This window comes from Paramormyrops kingsleyae, chromosome 1, assembly GCF_048594095.1.
Source record: "Paramormyrops kingsleyae isolate MSU_618 chromosome 1, PKINGS_0.4, whole genome shotgun sequence".
In the NCBI taxonomy this organism is placed as follows: domain Eukaryota; kingdom Metazoa; phylum Chordata; class Actinopteri; order Osteoglossiformes; family Mormyridae; genus Paramormyrops; species Paramormyrops kingsleyae.
In genome coordinates, this window is record NC_132797.1 from 72,112,861 (window position 1) to 72,130,385 (window position 17,525).

At 47.9% G+C, this 17,525-nt stretch overlaps 1 protein-coding gene across 3 annotated transcripts in view; it reads right to left on the reverse strand.

Moving 5' to 3' along the window:
* myo16 (myosin XVI) overlaps positions 1-17,525 on the reverse strand; it is an 86,984-nt gene that overhangs the window by 15,716 nt on the left and 53,743 nt on the right. For all 3 annotated transcript variants that reach the window (XM_072698371.1, XM_072698363.1, XM_072698362.1), the window contains exons 21-30: positions 17,186-17,258; positions 12,807-12,959; positions 12,493-12,693; positions 11,064-11,139; positions 9,607-9,782; positions 8,583-8,669; positions 7,101-7,306; positions 3,159-3,258; positions 977-1,073; positions 283-541 (exon numbers count right to left, since the gene is read on the reverse strand). In XM_072698371.1, coding sequence (XP_072554472.1) covers positions 283-541; positions 977-1,073; positions 3,159-3,258; positions 7,101-7,306; positions 8,583-8,669; positions 9,607-9,782; positions 11,064-11,139; positions 12,493-12,693; positions 12,807-12,959; positions 17,186-17,258 — 1,428 coding nt within the window. The remainder of the gene's footprint in view (positions 1-282; positions 542-976; positions 1,074-3,158; positions 3,259-7,100; positions 7,307-8,582; positions 8,670-9,606; positions 9,783-11,063; positions 11,140-12,492; positions 12,694-12,806; positions 12,960-17,185; positions 17,259-17,525) is intronic.

Consider the following 17,525-nt stretch of genomic DNA (forward strand, 5'->3'; position numbering starts at 1 on the left):
ATTATTGAGGAGATGAGCTGCATTGGCAGTAATAATGTACAAACACACTGCAGTCCTGCCGTGGGAAGTCTTTATTTTCCATTTGACATGCAGTGTTAGCCATACACTGTGTTAATGCACAAAGCCTTAACTGGCTTACTGCAGCCCCAGGCAGTGAAACCTGCAAACATGCAGTCAGCTGTTGTTTCCTAGGGTTCAGGCTGAGGCCGAGCCCCTCCCCCATACAAACACACACCATGGGCTCCACCACTCCAGCCGCCCCCTCACTGCGGGTCTGCTCACCTCTTGGGTGGCTCCTCCTCCCTCCCCAGTGGCTCCGGCCTCTCAGGCAGGTGGGTGGAGCTAAGGTGTCCGCGCCGATGGTCACTGTGACGGGCAATATCAGAGGCGTTCTGGATGACCAGGCTGTGATAGGCTTGTAGGCCCAGGTCCTCGACACCCTGCAGGAAGTTCTCCACCTGGCCTATCTGGTGCTCCCGCTGCTGCTGCCGGGCTCGGACCATGAATCGAAGATGCCTCCTGCCCAGCCAGCCCCGCACCACTGCAGCAAACACACATCGGATGTATAAGGTTGTTCCTGCCTTCATCCATCAGACCCTACAGTGGCATTCTGAGGCACTTTCACAGAACAGTTCTTCTGCTATACAACCCAATCTGAAATACGATTCATTTCATGTTTCCCTGACATTCTTTGCATAGTAACTGTTTATTGTTGTCTGTTATTTATTAGTTGTCTATTATTGTCTAAATGCCTGTGTACTGACTAACATTGTGTATTGTGTATCTATAAACACAGAGACCCCATAACACATGGACACATACTCACTCCTAAATACAAACATGCAAAAAAATGAATGCAATTAATACTGCAACACGTACTTTTTCCAGTGACATACCACTGGTGTGGAAATGATTTCCCCAAAACGGCCAAATCGTGTGACCTTGCATAAAATAACCATTTCAAAGGTGGCCGCACCTTTCTGACAGATGATGACCTTTCTGTTGAGCTGATGGCAGCGGTCATTGAGATGGTCTGCCTGCCAGTACCTCAGGAACACCTTGGTGTGACCCATCTGGAGGAGTCAGGCAGGGAGAGAGCAGTTCAAGCAAGGAGAACGACGGCAACATGTGAACACGCATGAACGCCGTGGTTATGGAGCACAAAGACCCCCATTCACTGCTTCGGGACTGACCTTGGAATCAATCTACTGTCTCAAAAATGTTCAAGCCAAAAAGACCAATTTATTATGTTTTAGCAAAATTGGGTAATATTGTTATTATCTATAATCCAAAAAAATTTTCTTCATTTTCTTTTGCACGGGGCATGTCAAAGAGGCTCGGCAAAGGCTTGCATTTCTGTAGTTTCTCCCCTCGTTCCCCTCGCTTTCCACCTTAATCTTGATTATCTCATTCACTCCGGCATACTGGCAGCAGATTAGTTGAAAGCCAAAGCCCGAATTATGCTACAGGACCTTTCAATTCTCAATAATCCTTTTGGAGAGGCTGGGGGGGGGAGGGAGTGCTTTGACAGAGGGGGAGTGGCTGTTGACCCAGCGGGGGATTAAGGGTCTAGAGTTGAGGAAAAGTTATCCTCACAGCGGGACTCTGATGTTCGAAACTGCTTTCCCTTCCACTGCCGGCTTCCCTGCTGGAGCTGTGACATATGGCTTGGAAGCTCTCCTTATTAGTGAAGCAGCTGCTATGTGTTCAGGCATCGGGCAGGCGGGCGAGTGGGGGGGGGGGAAGGGTCACTGATTTGGACTCTGATAGACATACAACTGCGGCAGGAGCTTGGGGGTGTCAGAAGGACCGGTAAAGCGTGCTTTCAGCACCGAAAGGAGCCTCTGTGTGTTAAAGGAGCTGTGTGACGTACGACCGCGAGCTTGAAATGAGTGATAAACATTGTGCAATTAGCGGCGAGGGCTGGGATGGCCTCTCGCAGCTCCGTTCAGCACGGAAACAAAGCAGGGGCCAATTGGCGCCGGCCAAACAGCCGGGGGCATTGGGGGGGGGGGGGGATCCCTGCCAGGGAAAGGACCCCAACAGGCTGTCGCCACTTCACTCCCTACGACACGACAAGCCTTCCTGTTTGGTAAGATAACGCCGAGAGCTGGTTATCGCCAAGTGGCAACCCGCAAGAAGACTACGCCTGACAGCGACAGGACACCCCCTGCTGATGTGCCTTTTCTCATCGGGGGATTACAGCTCTTTAACATTTTAATCAAGGCTACTCCCCCAATTGTCCTAGTTGGTTCTGTCCAAGCATATAATTAGCAGTAAGAGATGCAGAGCAGTACGTCCTGTGCCAAATACAAACACTCCAGAGAGACCTACATCCCCAAACACAGACGCATCAGCAAGACCTGCATCCCGTATCAAGTTCTGTCCAACTTCCTGGCAATGACAACACCGCTGCCATGGATGGTGCGAGCGGCAGGCAAGTCAAGCTTGATGTGTGTCTTCCTGACATAACCAGAGGGCTGTGCATGTGACCCCAGCTGTTAACGGTACAGGCACTGGACAAGTACACGTACAAGCGTCCAGATTTCTGTGCACTTCTATGACTATGAGAAACAGAATTACTGTGTAGCAGAAGGTCTGTTCCCCCAAATAATCTTTCATGAGGCCAGAGGGCTTATTGGTCAGGTGCACAAGGATAAAAAATCCCTCGATGTCACGAGGTGAAATCACCAAATCCGTGGGGAGATAAAATTGCTAGAGTGAACCATGCAACCCTGCGCCAACCCTACATTCAGCTGACCCTCTGACATAGTCCTTGAGCTTCAGATACGAAGCACCACTAAATATCGTCAGAGGTGGGTAATTCAGGTCCAGAGAGTAAAAGTCCAGACCTAGATTTTGTTTCAACTAACCACTTGAGTTTAAAGAGTCATAGTCACAGAAGACTCAACTGATTGGTTGAAACAAAATCCCAGTCTGGACTTTTACTCTCTGGACCCGAATCACGCACCTCTGAATATCTATAGGGTTTGGAAGGGAGGGAGATACACATAAGTTCTCTTCTGCTGCCCTGTTAAGTCCTCAGTTTAAGTAGAAGACATCTCACATCCCGTGGTATGCTGCATTACCTGCAGATTAAGACTGCCAACTGAAATAGCCTCAAAGAGCCTTAAGAGAAAAGGTCAAGGGTCACTCGCCTGCCATCCCTGCAGCTTGCAGTGCTGCAGAATGTGGCGGCATTTGTCTTCGACGGACAGCTCCCCGTCTCCCAGGATAGCATCTGCCAGATCCTTGTATCTGTCAGGAAACAGGAAACAGGCTATTGATTAAAGAGCGTCATCGAGGCAGGCGTGCTGCAGTGCAAATAAAAAATGAGAACATTTGTGAAGGTGCACGTTTCGCCGTTTGCTCCCAGGTGAGCACTTCAGATTCAGACATCTGCACGCCAGGGGCCAAACGAATGTGGAGTGTATAACTGGCACGAGCAGTGAGTTCCAGGACTCTGGAGACTGTAAGCGACGGAGCAGCGGATGCCTTGTTATCTGTACTGCTGACACAACACGGCTCTGACACCGAACCCAAGACGCATACGATTTGGAACTCAAAGGTCAGAGAGTTACGGAAGCCTGTAAACACCCGCTCCTGTGGGTGTCAACTAAGGTCACTAAGCTCAGACACGTGAGCGGGGAGGAGGCTACAGGAAGAGCTGTCCTTCCTTAGCGCTTGCATATGCACTCTTCATACAAATGACCTCCGGAAATATCAATCGACGATGCATATTTCAAATATGCATGTCTGCATATGACGTGATGCATTTTCAGTCTCTATTCATTGGAACCCTGACCGCCATTCAAAGAAAATATATCATCGATGTCCAATGAAAACCATGTAAGCCCCCTTTTTGATGATTGTGACTATGGATGGAGTATGGCTACTCTCCTCTGTCTACTGATAATGTCTGACAAAATGTGTTTTATGAAGTCATTTAACTAGTTTTTATGTTTGTGCAAATTAACATTTCTATTCATGATGGCCGTTTGTATGGTTTATGTCAAAACGCTAATTTTAACAACTGTATAGTTAGCTACCTAACGTCATTATTAATTGATAATATAATACGAGATTAGTTTGTATTATATTACACTGACATATTTGCCTCACTGAAAACAATCCACATAAGTCCATTTAAAACATTAAACTGTACACTGACGGGTGTGCAAAGACGGAAAACTGGCGATACATATTTTTCATTGGATAGCGATGATATATTATATTGCACTGAATACCAAATGATTTCTTTGGGGACGCCGCACACTAGTGAAGGGCAGTGATTAGGAGCGCTGCTCTCCCAACCAATTTACTGGATTTTCTGATTTTACTGAATATTCTGGACCCTCTGTCACATGATGCCATCTTTGGGCAGTTTGACAGCAGTAGCGGAAAGCCAGCATCAGCCCGGAGAGAGGTTTGTGCTTTTAATGGTCAAAAAGAGTGCTTCTCTCTCCTCACTATGATAATGAAACGTGACTAAATCGCCACGTAGCCCCCAGGTGCTTATAAAACCAGATAAAACTGGCACTGAGTGTGAATATGTGAAGACCCATGAGGATCGGGCCACTTGGTCTTAATGAAGCGGGGGCGGGCAGGCGGCCCTGCTGGCGGTGGGGGGCGAGTAAAGGGCCGAGCCGAGGGCAGAGCCGTCCGCTTGCTTATCGTTAATAACCATCGGCTGTCCCGTTCCCGTGACACATCGTAGCGGCATAGCACTGTGGTTAGCGCGGAACATCACACAAAGCCTGCTCATTACAGCTCAGGACAAAAGACATGGTGTGTGTATGGGTAATTAAATTGCAATTACATAATTACAAATGCACAGTCGTGTAGAAACTGAGCTTAAAACATTGTCTTGCTTTGCTTTAATTAGCATGTCCTAATGAATGCTTCGTAGGTGCATGAACTCACCATGACGTTATTTTCTTTGTAACAAGAATATGAAGATCCTTCTGCAGAATGGTCACATCAACATATAAATAAACAATTATGGCATATAGAGAATTAAACAAACAAAAAAAAACCTAGATGTGAGCAAAAGTAAATGATTCTGTTCTAACGTATGAAAGAATGAAGGCTTTGTTCTGTTACAACACGGGGAAGATTTATAAGGTTGCCATCTTCAGTACACCAAAGGTGTACAGCCACTCCATTTAAGGGCCGATCTCCCGCTGCTGTGTAAAGCGGACCACGCAGACCCCCCACACAAACCCCCACGCAACTCTGCATGCAACCCCCGCGCGTGACTCACGCCGGCTTCCCCAAACAGTACCTCTGGGACTCTCTCTTTTGCATTACACCACCCCCAGGAAAATAGGCTTTGTTTCACAACGAGGCTATTCATGCTAAAGTAAACAGGAGTAAATCCAGGCCAGAGCGAACCACAGGACCGAAAACGTTACCAGTCACGTGACCCATCAGACCCATTTCAGTCCCATTTCCAGCCATCTAAGCTGTTTGGTTTCCTAATAAATCCCCCCGTTTTAAACATCCTGTCTGCTGTGTGTCATTTCAAGGCAGGAGACTGGAGGTGGAAGGTGTCCGTATATATAGGGAGTAGTTAATGAACGAATGACTTGACACGCCACATCACAAAGTGGCGAGGACGGGTCTGTGCCTCCATCAGCGAGAGACAGCTGTTTCCGATTTCATCTCCCTCCCAGTTCCCAAAGCAAGGAATTTACGACAGCATCTTCAGTCACCGCCCCCAGGGTGTCTGCCTCCGCGACCAAGCCAGCACCCAATCAATCCCAGGACCAGCCATCAAGCCCTCGACTTGACTACAGATCTCTCCGGAATATATATGGCGACCATGAAAGGCGGTTACACCATACAGGCGTATGTGGCATGACTGGTGTTTCTGCGATTTGCAGAAGAGGCGATGATTCATGTCAGCCAGCCGGAGCTGAACGGAGAGCCTGAAGTCTGAGCCCACCGCGCGGCTCGGTGAGACGTTAGCATGGCGGAATTTGGGCCACGCCGGGGAGATGAGCAAAGTTTACTTTTCACACCGTGGCCTCATTGTCGGCTGTCTTCATAATCTGTCTACATCGCCGTGTCCCAGCCTGCTCCTCGGGGACCCGTAGAAGGTCCATGTTTTTGTTCCGACCCATGCAAGCAAAAACGTGGACTGTCTCTGCGTCCCCGAGGACCAGATTGGGAAACACTGGTCTAGATTGTTAACAAAAGAGCCCCCATCTATCAGATTAATTACTGCAGGGTGGGAGATGAGGTATGAGGAGAACAGAGAGGTGTGAAGACCCAGCCTGGTGAACTCAGATCCACCAGATGGGAATCGATGGGTATTCAGAAGAAGCCAGCCATACTTTCTCTGGGACATTTGGAGTCTTCTGCTCTCTTCCAGAAATGGGGGGAGAGCCATGGGGGGTGAGTTCCATTTACATTCATTTATTTATTTAGCAGATACCTTCATCCAGAGCGACACACAATCGCGAGAGCGGGGTCAGACAGTCCCCGGAGCAGCTGAATTTATAAAACTCACTCAGTCCATGGGATACATTGGAAAGGCTTTTTGTTGGATTACATGAGTGAGTTTTGCTTCCTGATACTGTAGCATATGAAGCGGAAGCTTGGCTTTAGGTCAAAGAGGCCTCACCTTAAAAACGACAATGGACTGAGCATGTCTGCAAATTTGCTCTTCAATTCAGGGTAAGGGCCTTACTCTAGAACACAATGGCAAAACCACTCTGCCAACCTAGGGATTCAAGCCAGCAACCTTCCGGTCAATGGGGTAGTATCCTAACCCGCCCAGCCACATATCACCCAGAAGAGGGTCCCTCACAGAAGCTGAGGTATGTCTTGGGTCGGTCCCCACGTTTTAGGTCATAGCGACCAGCCAGACAAGAAAAAGACATGTAATTCCTGACAGTTTCAGCACTGCCTCCATGACAGCAGTAGCTGGCAAGTCATGCAGGCGCGGAATGAACTGCAGTTCAGTTTGATATGTAGTCAGCCTGCAACAGGCTCTCACTCCATGTGTGCTTAAGCAGGACTGGCAGCAGTCGTTCTCACTGTACTTTCGGAATGTATGGATCTACGCCGTGGAATAATTTGGAGGTGGAGCTCACCGAGTCAGGAAGCTAGCGAAGGGCAACCGGACCGGGTATCCGTAGTGGATGGTTCGAACCATGTCCAGAACTCCCACGTATTGCAGCTGCGTAGATACATGGTGGCTGTCGAAGGAGTTGGGCTGCCTGGTGCCGTTGGGTCTGACACACTGAATAAAATGAGGCGTGGATCCCTGCAGTTTGCTGATAATCTCAGAGAGTGAGTTCTGAGGCAAAAGAAACAAAGCAAGCAAACAAACTATGGTGAAACATACAGTACACTTCTAAGCAAACTGCTTTCAGTGACAGTATATAAACAGCTGCCCCACCAGATATATAAAGAAACATGAGTTAAATAGAGTTCCTGCAGCACATCCAGGAAGGCACACAGATGGAGAACTTAAAAATGCAATAAAGATCTGACTGATGATGTCACTGTCATATTCTGACGATGTCACTGTCATATTCTGATGACGTCACTGTCATATTCTGATGATGTCACCATCTTAATCTGATGCCACCATCCCAATCAGAGCAGCCATTGGGACACAGTCACTGGGTCTATAGTGATAGACGTGTAATTGATTGTAGACATTTAGTCAATACTGCCGTGCTTACAGTACAGACTGCAAAGCTGAGTTATATTAGGAAAACGGGCATCAAACTTCAATAATCTTTGAAGGAAAATAATCAAAGACAATTAGTGACATCAGGTCAAGAAGTTGGTTAACTCCGTAAAGAAATACATGTTGTGGTTGAGTTTATTCATCGCTGTTTGTGCTTATTTATAAATGTATCCTGAGGATATTTATAGTCAGACAACTATACAAGTGGGTCTTGAAATTATGGACTTTCAGAAACCTTCCCACAGACAGGCCTGATCTGGCCTAATCTGGCTTGATCTGACCTAATCTGGCCTGATCTGGCCTAATCTGGCTCGATCTGGCTGCTGGTGGTCAGTGTGCTTTGGGTGAAGTCGCCTTGTGTCTGGGATGATACGGTCACACAGAGCAGGCCGATGTCCCACGAAACAAAGTCCCCACAGGAAGATCACGCATCACGTGAGACCCTCTGTCTCACTAATGCCCCGAGAACACAGAATTGCACGTGTCAAAATCGTGTTTATTACCCTGGCTGAAAATTAACCCCTTAATGAGAGCAAAGTATTGTGAAACCCCTCCCCCTGTTAGTGCTATTGTATGTGGCACTGTGGTCCTGGCGGAGCGTTATTTTGTGCTACTGTATACCTGTATATTAGATTAGATTAGATTGACTTTATTAAATTCTTTAGAAACAGCAGCAGTAATGAAAAAAGACAGTAAAGAGGGTATGGCAGGGGGTATGACAATAAAGCCCACTTCACGTGGCTTGAAACAGAAACAGCACCAACAAAAAACACTTCACATTAGTCGCTTGTCTGTTAGCCCCAGTTATCACAGTCTGGGAGGAATCTCAGAAAGAGGCTAAGGCGGACAGCCCCACGCCAATCAGACATGCTCTCACCCTGAGCTCGGCTGCCACGGTGACGGGCCCGCCCCTCTCAGACCGCTGCAAGAAGGAGAACGAGGTCCCTCCTTTTTTCTTTAAAAGCTGCACAGAGAAAAGAGAGAATTGTCAGTAATGGGCTTCACGTCCCACTCAGAATCAGAATCAAGTTTATTTGGGCAAGTATGTTCACACATACTGGGATTTTAGCTCCAGTTGTCAGTGGCTCACATGTATACAGTGAACACATACATAGTTAAGACAAGACAATGGTCACATACAATCCCATTGATATATACAATGTGGATGTCCATCCATCTATGCTTTCATTTTCTATTGTCCTACGCAGGGTTGTGGGGGTCCGGAGCCAATCTCAGAAACAATGGCTGCAAGGTGGGGAATAACCCAGGACGGGGCGCCAAGCCCAAAACTTGAACCCTGGTCTCCAGACCAGTGCTAACCACTGGCACACAAAGGGGACGTGTTGTTCATAAATGTATAAAAAGTGCTGGAGAGCCTGTCAGTGCAAGGCCTGCTGGAATAAATACAATGAGTACAGTGGTGAAGGGATTCACTGGAACTCTGCACTGGCTTCACAGGAAGACCTTCACAGGAAGACTCTGTAACGTAGGGGCCATCGATGCACACGCCCACAGAGGGATCCACGTGCCAGGAGTGGCGACAGGCCGCAAATGTGCTCTGCAGCTGGCGGTATTTCAGCTGTAATTGCAACAAGGGCCTTGACAGATACGACTGATAGCTGTAGATAAGATAAGCTGAATGTTTGGCCATGAAATTCATCAGAAGCCGGATCGAGCTCGCGCATGGAATCCTGTAGTGCTCACGCAGCGACCCGACACGGTGTTCTGTCATGTCAAACAACCGCCTACTGTGCCGCAAACATTTCATCATATGAAATGGTAGAAAATGTGACTGTATGTGACGGGGCTGTAACCATTTGACCCAGCTGTTAAACAAGCCCCCATAGCATCCCCCCCCCCCCCCCCACAGTCCCCGAAACTCCTACTGCAAGACACAGCACCTTACTGACTTCCGGATACTTCTTTGGTTCCCAGGCTGGGCAGGACGGTGTCACCCTTTGGAGAAGCAGGGCAGATTTGGGTCCCAGCGCCTTCAGACGCTGCTGCGGCGGTACCAGCGACCCCGTCTGCGTCACTTTGCTCTGGAATGCTTGATGGATGACCACGTTCTCGCTGGCTGTGTGGGGGAAAGGGGTTTGGGGGGGTAGGAGGAAGAGGGACGCATTTACAGGGATAAACAATCGGTCCAGATAGTGGGCGGTGCTGGGCCCGGCTCACAATGGCTTCATTGAGGAACGGAGGCCTGCCTGAATCACAGGACCTGAAAGCAGCCTCTCTACAGGCCGGTAATTGACGCACAAATAAGGGGCACTAGTGTGGATGCCGATGAATTGGCTGGCATAACGAAAACAAACGCAGGCCTCGGCGCTCATTAAACCCAGCACTGGGAGTGATTGTCCCGCCAGAAGTGGTTGGGCGAAGTGTTTAAACACCTCTTAATGTGACCATTCACCTGGAAAAAAGAAGCATTGTGTATTTGGGGGGTGTGGATGGAGTGTAGATTGATCAGGGCTGGGGAGTTTGGCGTCCTGGACTCTCAGATACTTTGCTGGAGCTTCGACACAATGAGTCACAAATCTGGCCCAAATCTACAAGGTTGCCTCACTGCTACGTTAATGCTTCGGAACAACCCTGGGCTAAGATCTGGGAATGAACAGACCTGCACTTTCAATATTCTACCCACCGCCCCAAAGCTCACCGGAGCAGCAGAGGTTCACGTGAAGACCACGACACAGTACGTCGTTTCTGAAGATTTATGTAAGTTTCTTTGCATATAAAACTTTTGCATTTAATCAAGTACCTAGACTCCCTGATCCCTGAGAGATTCACACTAAATTAACAAAACTGCGTAACAACACAGGGGGTATTAATGCGATGATCAGACCGTGTTCATCTCGACTCAAACTGAGCATAACATCAAGCACGGAAAGATCAAAGGGGTACTCTCTCTAGCCAGTCAAACCTGGCTTTTTCAAAAATACTCACAAAATAAAGTATCTGAAACAAACTGTATACAGACAGTCCCTGACTTACAACCTGTGTGAAAAAAACTGAAGCTATTTTTTTTAAAATAAAAAGCAAATGTATGCAAAAGAAAATTTCAGTCGGCTGTAAGCCAAACCGCTACGCTAACCGTACAATAGCTGCTGTGAGAAACTACTGTATGAATGGCAGGATCACCATCCCAGGGTCTCCCACCCCGATACCCACACCTAAATGTCAGTGCGATTATCCTCCCATTCTGACGTAGGGCCATTTTGACGTACGACCTGTTTGCTGGAACAGACCCCAGTCTTAAGCTGGGGACAGTCTGTACTAAATTACACCCTAAATTTCTGGAGAATGTTCGGTTCCAGCAAAAACCCAAACATGAGGGCCGAGGGAAGCTCTGGCTTACATTTCAATACGAAGAGGATGTTCTGGGGCAGGGTGTCCTTATTTTTCTTCAGCGATCCGGTGAGGTCATAGGTCACCTGTCAACCAGATAAAGCATAAACAAGTCACACCCCTCGCACCTGTCGGGTAGTTGTCCGTTTGGTCTGCGAGCACGGTGGGGCAGGCGTACGACCCTCAACAGAGAGCCAGAGACACAATGGAGCCTCTACAGCCATTCTCAGAATTCCCCAAAACAGCTGCCGTCTGTTTCGCTTTACAGTCTGTTACGATTAAGGGGCAGCAGACAAACCACAGGTCAGCGGCCATCCTCAGTCGGGGTCGACGGTCTTGGCGGCCCAAACAAGGCACACGGCCGTCCCAGAACACCATGCTTCCCATAAAGCGTACAGGAGACAAAACACATGGCAGGTAGACACACACTGTCTATGGAAGGCATCAGGCAGAAAGAGATAAGGCTGGAGAATGCCAGGGTTACCTCGCTGGGGGGGGGGTGTTGGGGTGATCATGAAGAGGATCTGAATGGTTAACATGGCTCTTCTCCTCCCTGATCAAATCAGACTCTGTCTAAATTTCATTTTAAGGATGATATAAATGGGTTGGGGGGTTGGGGGTGGGCGAGCGTGTGTGGGGGGTCCTCTCATCAGGACCATGCAGGGATTTTTTGGGGGCAAGTGTTCAACTGGGGGGGGGGGGTCCTCTTTGGTAAAAACTGCATGATCGTTGGTGGCAAGAGCCCCCCCCCCATGTCCCTGCCTTTAATAAATAAAATCATTTCTTTTCCATTTGCACATGCACATGTACATTGTATTGTTCTCTTCGCCTGCCCCATCATCTCCATAGCTTGGGGGTCATAGCGCAGGGTCAGCAAACGTGCGGCACCCCTGGAGCTGGGGGTTAATGACCTGCTCAAGGGCCCACAGACATGTGACTGTTCTGCCAAGGCTTGATCACCCGAGCAGCCAATCAGTAGGTGTGCAAATCAGTGAAGAAATCCAGGCTTCAGCTGGCACCTTTTGTTCCGGAAGAGTCTGCTCTGTCCGCCTTCCCTGGGCACACTTCTTCATGATATCAGCTCCTCCATGCTTAGACCTTCTCCATGTCTCACAGCTTCTCTATGTTTAGACCTTCTCCATTTCTTACAGCTCCTTCATGCTTAGACCTTCTCCATTTCTTACAGCTCCTCCATGCTTAGACCTTCTCCACGTCTCACAGCTCCTCTATGTTTAGACCTTCTCCATGTCTCACAGCTCCTCTATATTTAGACCTTCCCCACGTCTTACAGCTCCTTCATGCTTAGACCTTCTCCACGTCTCACAGCTCCTCTATGTTTAGACCTTCCCCACGTCTTACAGCTCCTCCATGCTTAGACCTTCTCCATGTCTCACAGCTCCTCCATGCTTAGACCTTCTCCACGTCTTACAGCTCCTCACCTTGCCTGCATAGTGGCCGACCGTGAAGGATGGCCCCTGGTCCTTGGGCGGCGGGTTGCCATTTCCATCCTTGGCACAGTAGAAGATGCCATTGGCATTTGCTGTGAGCAGCTGGCTCTGTAGCGTCTTGTAGAGGTTCTGCTCAGATGGATGCAGCGCCTGGTTCTCCTCGTCAAGAACTGCAAGCAGGCCCTGAGGCTTCTGGGAAAGGAGACGTGTGACATATTTGTTGCTGGAACCACAGAAAAACACTATATGCTTTTAAATATCTTTTTACATTCGTTATTATTATTTAGGCGATTACAGCTGGGCACCTGGAAGAAGAAATCCAGAACACCAGAGTTGTTGCCTGGGCAGGATAATGTTTCCATGGCGACGCCCTCCTGTAGACATTCTGCCTGCTCTTGATGGAACAGCAAGTCCATGACGTACCGGTGGATCTTCTCATTGGTCATGTTGATGCAGAGCTGCAGAAATACACATATGCATACCAAGGAATCAGGAAGAACATTTGACTTTTCTCCTAGGACTGTTAAGGTGAGATTCAGGGTGCAAAAGCATAGCTGATCCTCTGCACTAAAACCTTTAGAATAGATCAAGTCATAAAATACAGCCTCCAAACTGCCACTCTGAAGTATAAACACACAAACGACTGATTAAAATAACCTGTTAAGTATAAAAGATAAAAGTGAATTTCGATAAAATATAAATCCTGTGCAATTAGGCTTTGGTAACATAGATCTATGTGTCCCTGGCTGCCTGGTGGATTGCAACCCCAGGGTCACGATTACCCAGAATGCTCTGCAACCCCAGGGTCACGATTACCCAGAATGCTCTGCATCAGCGGGAGCAGCCGAGGAGCCTCTATTAGTGGCTGTAGTTGGGATGTGACCCTGCATTACCGCCATGGGACATCAATAACATTATTTCAGCACCTCCCCCCAATTGCGTTACCCTCCAGGGCTGTGGGGGAGACACAGACAGCGAGTGTGTGTGGGAGGGGGGCAGTAATTGCTCTTTAATTAAGAACATAGTGTCAGGGACTGGAAGGGAAACACAGCCCTCCTCCCTTATTTGTTTAAAAAACTCATTTTGAAAAACAGCACGTCCGCGACATTAACCACCCACCCCCCCCCCGTGAGGTTGAGCACACATAGCTGGGGAGTCACCATAACTCATGCCTGGCACAACTGCCATTTATTTAAAAATTCTCCATGCGGATTACAAATTCTTAAAAATATCTGGAAAATAAATCCGAATGGGACACGACTTTACTCACAATAAAAGATGCTTGTTTTTCTCCTGTGGTGACTGTAGCTGAGACTCATAAACGAATGAGATGAATCTTTAGGGGGGTGTAAACACAGTATGTCGCATGATCTGGCTCTCTTGGAGACAGACACCGATCCACTCGAGCTTCTTCAGCTATTAGGGCCGCCAGCGTAAGATGAAGGCTCACCCAGCAGTTTTCAGTGATGACTTTTAAATTGCTTCGTTCGTGCCCTTACGATCTCACCTCGTGTTTTAATGAGATTGCTGATGTGATTAGCGTGCTGTAATTCACGACGGGCTAATCTGAAATTGACAATAATGTTATAGAATGCATAAGGAGGCTCATTTTCCTTGTTTGGGTCAATTACCCACAAGGAGACTCGCTGATTGACTCTTGGATGTTCCTAATAGTCATGGGTGGAAACTGGAACCTGCCATCATATTCTGCTCTTGGGTGAGAGCAGGGCAGCAAAGCCTTGAGGCAAAGTACATAATAACCATAATCCTGAAGAAGAGAGTAGGCCTGCAATCCTAAGAAGAAGAACAGACCTGCAATACTTAGAGTAAGACCAGACCCGCTGCCCTCACAGGGAGAGCAGACCCACAATCCTCAGGGGGGAGCAGACCCACGATTCTCAGGGGGGAGTAGACCCACGATTCTCAGGGGGGAGCAGACCCACAATCCTCAGTGGGGAGCAGACCCACGATTCTCAGGGGGGAGCAGACCCACGATTCTCAGGGGGGAGCAGAACCACGATTCTCAGGGGGGAGCAGACCCACAATCCTCAGTGGGGAGCAGACCCACGATTCTCAGGGGGGAGCAGACCCACGATCCTCAGGGGGGAGCAGACCCACGATCCTCAGGGGGGAGCAGACCCACAATCCTCAGGGGGGAGCAGAGCCACAATCCTCAGGGGGGGGGCAGCCTTGCCCAGCTGTGGTGTTTCACAATATGCGTAGTTGACCGTACTTGTGTTCTCAAGTTCCCGTGTTACGTCATCTTCCATTGCCAAAATCAGTTCCAATACTAAGAACAGAAGTACAAACGATGGTAAAAATGTCATTCTTGCTCTGCCTCAAATAACAGGGATACATCGGTTGCATCCTCGCCAAACGAGACCAGTCCCATGATTCATTGTGCCCCAAATTCGTTCTTGGGAGGAAAGTTAGCAATAGCGGTCATACCAAGACCATAATTACGATCTTCGCGTTCTTGATATTGAGAAACACCCATTGTGTCATGTCACTTTCTATCCACTTCACACACACCATCGGAAGATACAACCACTGCTACATTTCGGTAAATTTCCAGCTTTATGCGCTGATGTTGTACTGATGAAGCCATCGTAAGTTGAAAATATCCAAAGTCAAATATGAATACGATAAATGATATGATATGATAAATCACAGAAAAAAAACAGCGTCCGCTACGTTACTAAACACTGTTTCTGTGAGATATTTACTACCGTGATCGTCATTGACACCGGAGGCATTTCTGAGTGGAAGCTGCGATCTCCCGGAATCACAACGAAGAACCGTACGGCATATCACAAGTGCGGGAGCAGATCGAAATTCAAAGTTGAGTACTGAACATGCACCACTATCGCACCATTGTGAAGTCGAAATACTGTAAGTCAGACCATCGTAAAGCGAGGAGCGTCTGCATTTTTACTGGTTAAATCGCTCTCACTGTGCAACCGCCGTTAAAAGGCCCACAGCCATGACTGAACTCTACCACTACAGACGGGAGGTGTCAGGGTTCACGTGATATTCTCACTCTGGAGCGTGGTCAGACCCCCAGCGAGACTAGGGGGGGTTAGTGCTGGAGGATTGGCACGGCCCCCACATTTACAAAAGCCAGAGCGCAAAGACTCCCCTCCTGATGTTGGGAATAACGGGAAAAATAGATGGAACAGATAAAGGAACAGTGAAGCGGAACCTTCCAGGGAACATCTGCAGGGTTCTGCCCTGTCTCAGAGTTCTCCCCGCATCACTTATCCAGTCATTTTTGTGCGTTTTGGGGCCAGTCAGGAGTAGCAGTAGAGAAGGGTGTCAGTAGGGCCCTTTTACGTGATGAAAAGATGGCTTCCTATCAGAAACACCTGCCCAGCCTCCCCATGCAAGCCTTGCACTCCTCCTCCACTGTGAGCTTCTGGTAATTTGGCTCTTTTCTCTACTGTTCTGCTGAGGGAGGGGGGGGGGGGCTGGTTATGGGATGACTAACAATGAAGCCATTCAGAGGCAAAGGCAGTTTGGCTTAAGGACTTTCCATTGTGTCTTGCCTGCAAGTCAACTGAGGTAACGGTAACCCAGCCCAGAATCCACACGTGGAGGCTTCACGGAAATACCTTGATAAACAACACCTGGGAAATTCTGTATCATAGCAACAACTACTAGATCCACACTTAGGCCCAACTACAGCAGAACTAACAAAATGTCCCATTCAGCAGTAGCAGGAGCTGTGTACTTCATCCCACAGATGTCAGAACATGGAGGGCTCCTAGTGTTCCTTTAGAGTTCTCTTGATGGAATTTTGTGAGCTTGCAGAGCTCAGCTGTGGAAGAAATCAGTGCCCCAGTCATTGTCGTCCCTGCGCTGAGGCTAACCACAAAGATAATGTCTTCATTCCCAGCTGGATATAAACGGCCGTTAAAGCCACATCAAGCTTCCCTCGAAGGCAGGGCAACTCCTCTTAAAACACAATTACATGCTTTGTCGCAAAAGGCTATGGGTTGACGTCTTCTTAGAAACACAAATGCACGCTTTGCTCTGAAGGGTGACGGTTAAACATCTTCAACAGTTATGGGGCGCATGTGTTTATGTGGTGGTGAGGTGTAATTAAAATAGACAGCTCTTTTAAAAAAATCGTAACAGGACACAGTGCTGGATTTCTGAAAACCAGTGACCTCTATTTAAAAGCTGTTTCTGGATGATGTGGTGACCCTTCCAGGAATGACTGAATGATCTGTAATGAATGATTCTCCAATCCTGACATCACTATGATATTGTGGCTGCCGGTTCGAACACAGTGCGACTGAATTCTGGTCACCTAAATGGTACCATGATCCTTTGAAGACCTGCAGAAGAAAAACCAGGCCTATATTTAGCTGGACAAGGGACCTTTCCGAAGGAGAAGCAGACGTGAATGCTTGTGGGCCAGATGGTAATGTCTTCTGATAGCAGCAGTCCATAACTGGAAGTCTTCTCAGAAGATGCTGGACTGACTGTAACCAACATTGCTAGCAATTTCCGGCCATATTGTGCAAACACCAGCCAGATATGGCACAAGGAATAGAGGTAAGGCTCAATGTTGGCTTGCATCATGCGAACCTCCTGAACCATGGAAATCTAGTTCCCAGAGACGCACACAGCTTTCCGGAAGCACCATAGATAATAAAACTTGAAGGAAGCTTTGCTGTACCTGCTCAAAGCTGTTTTCACGCGATTCCTCGAATCCGAAGATGTCCAGAACTCCAATCTCCAATGCTGCATGCCTTCGGAAGAAAGACGGGGAGCAGAGTTTATGATATGAGTCCTTAAGATACTCTACAATATTTAATATATCAATAATTTATATAAATATGCATATTTATATTATTTGATCCTTTATGACCCCTGAGGGATAACTTAAATCGTAGTGCATCATTTAAATCAATGTCAGTTATCAAATCCTCTGCGTTTTCAGTAAAGCTTGTTGCACTGTTAAGCAAACCAGACTTTTGTCTAATACCTTCATTTACAAAATACAGTCACACCATTCA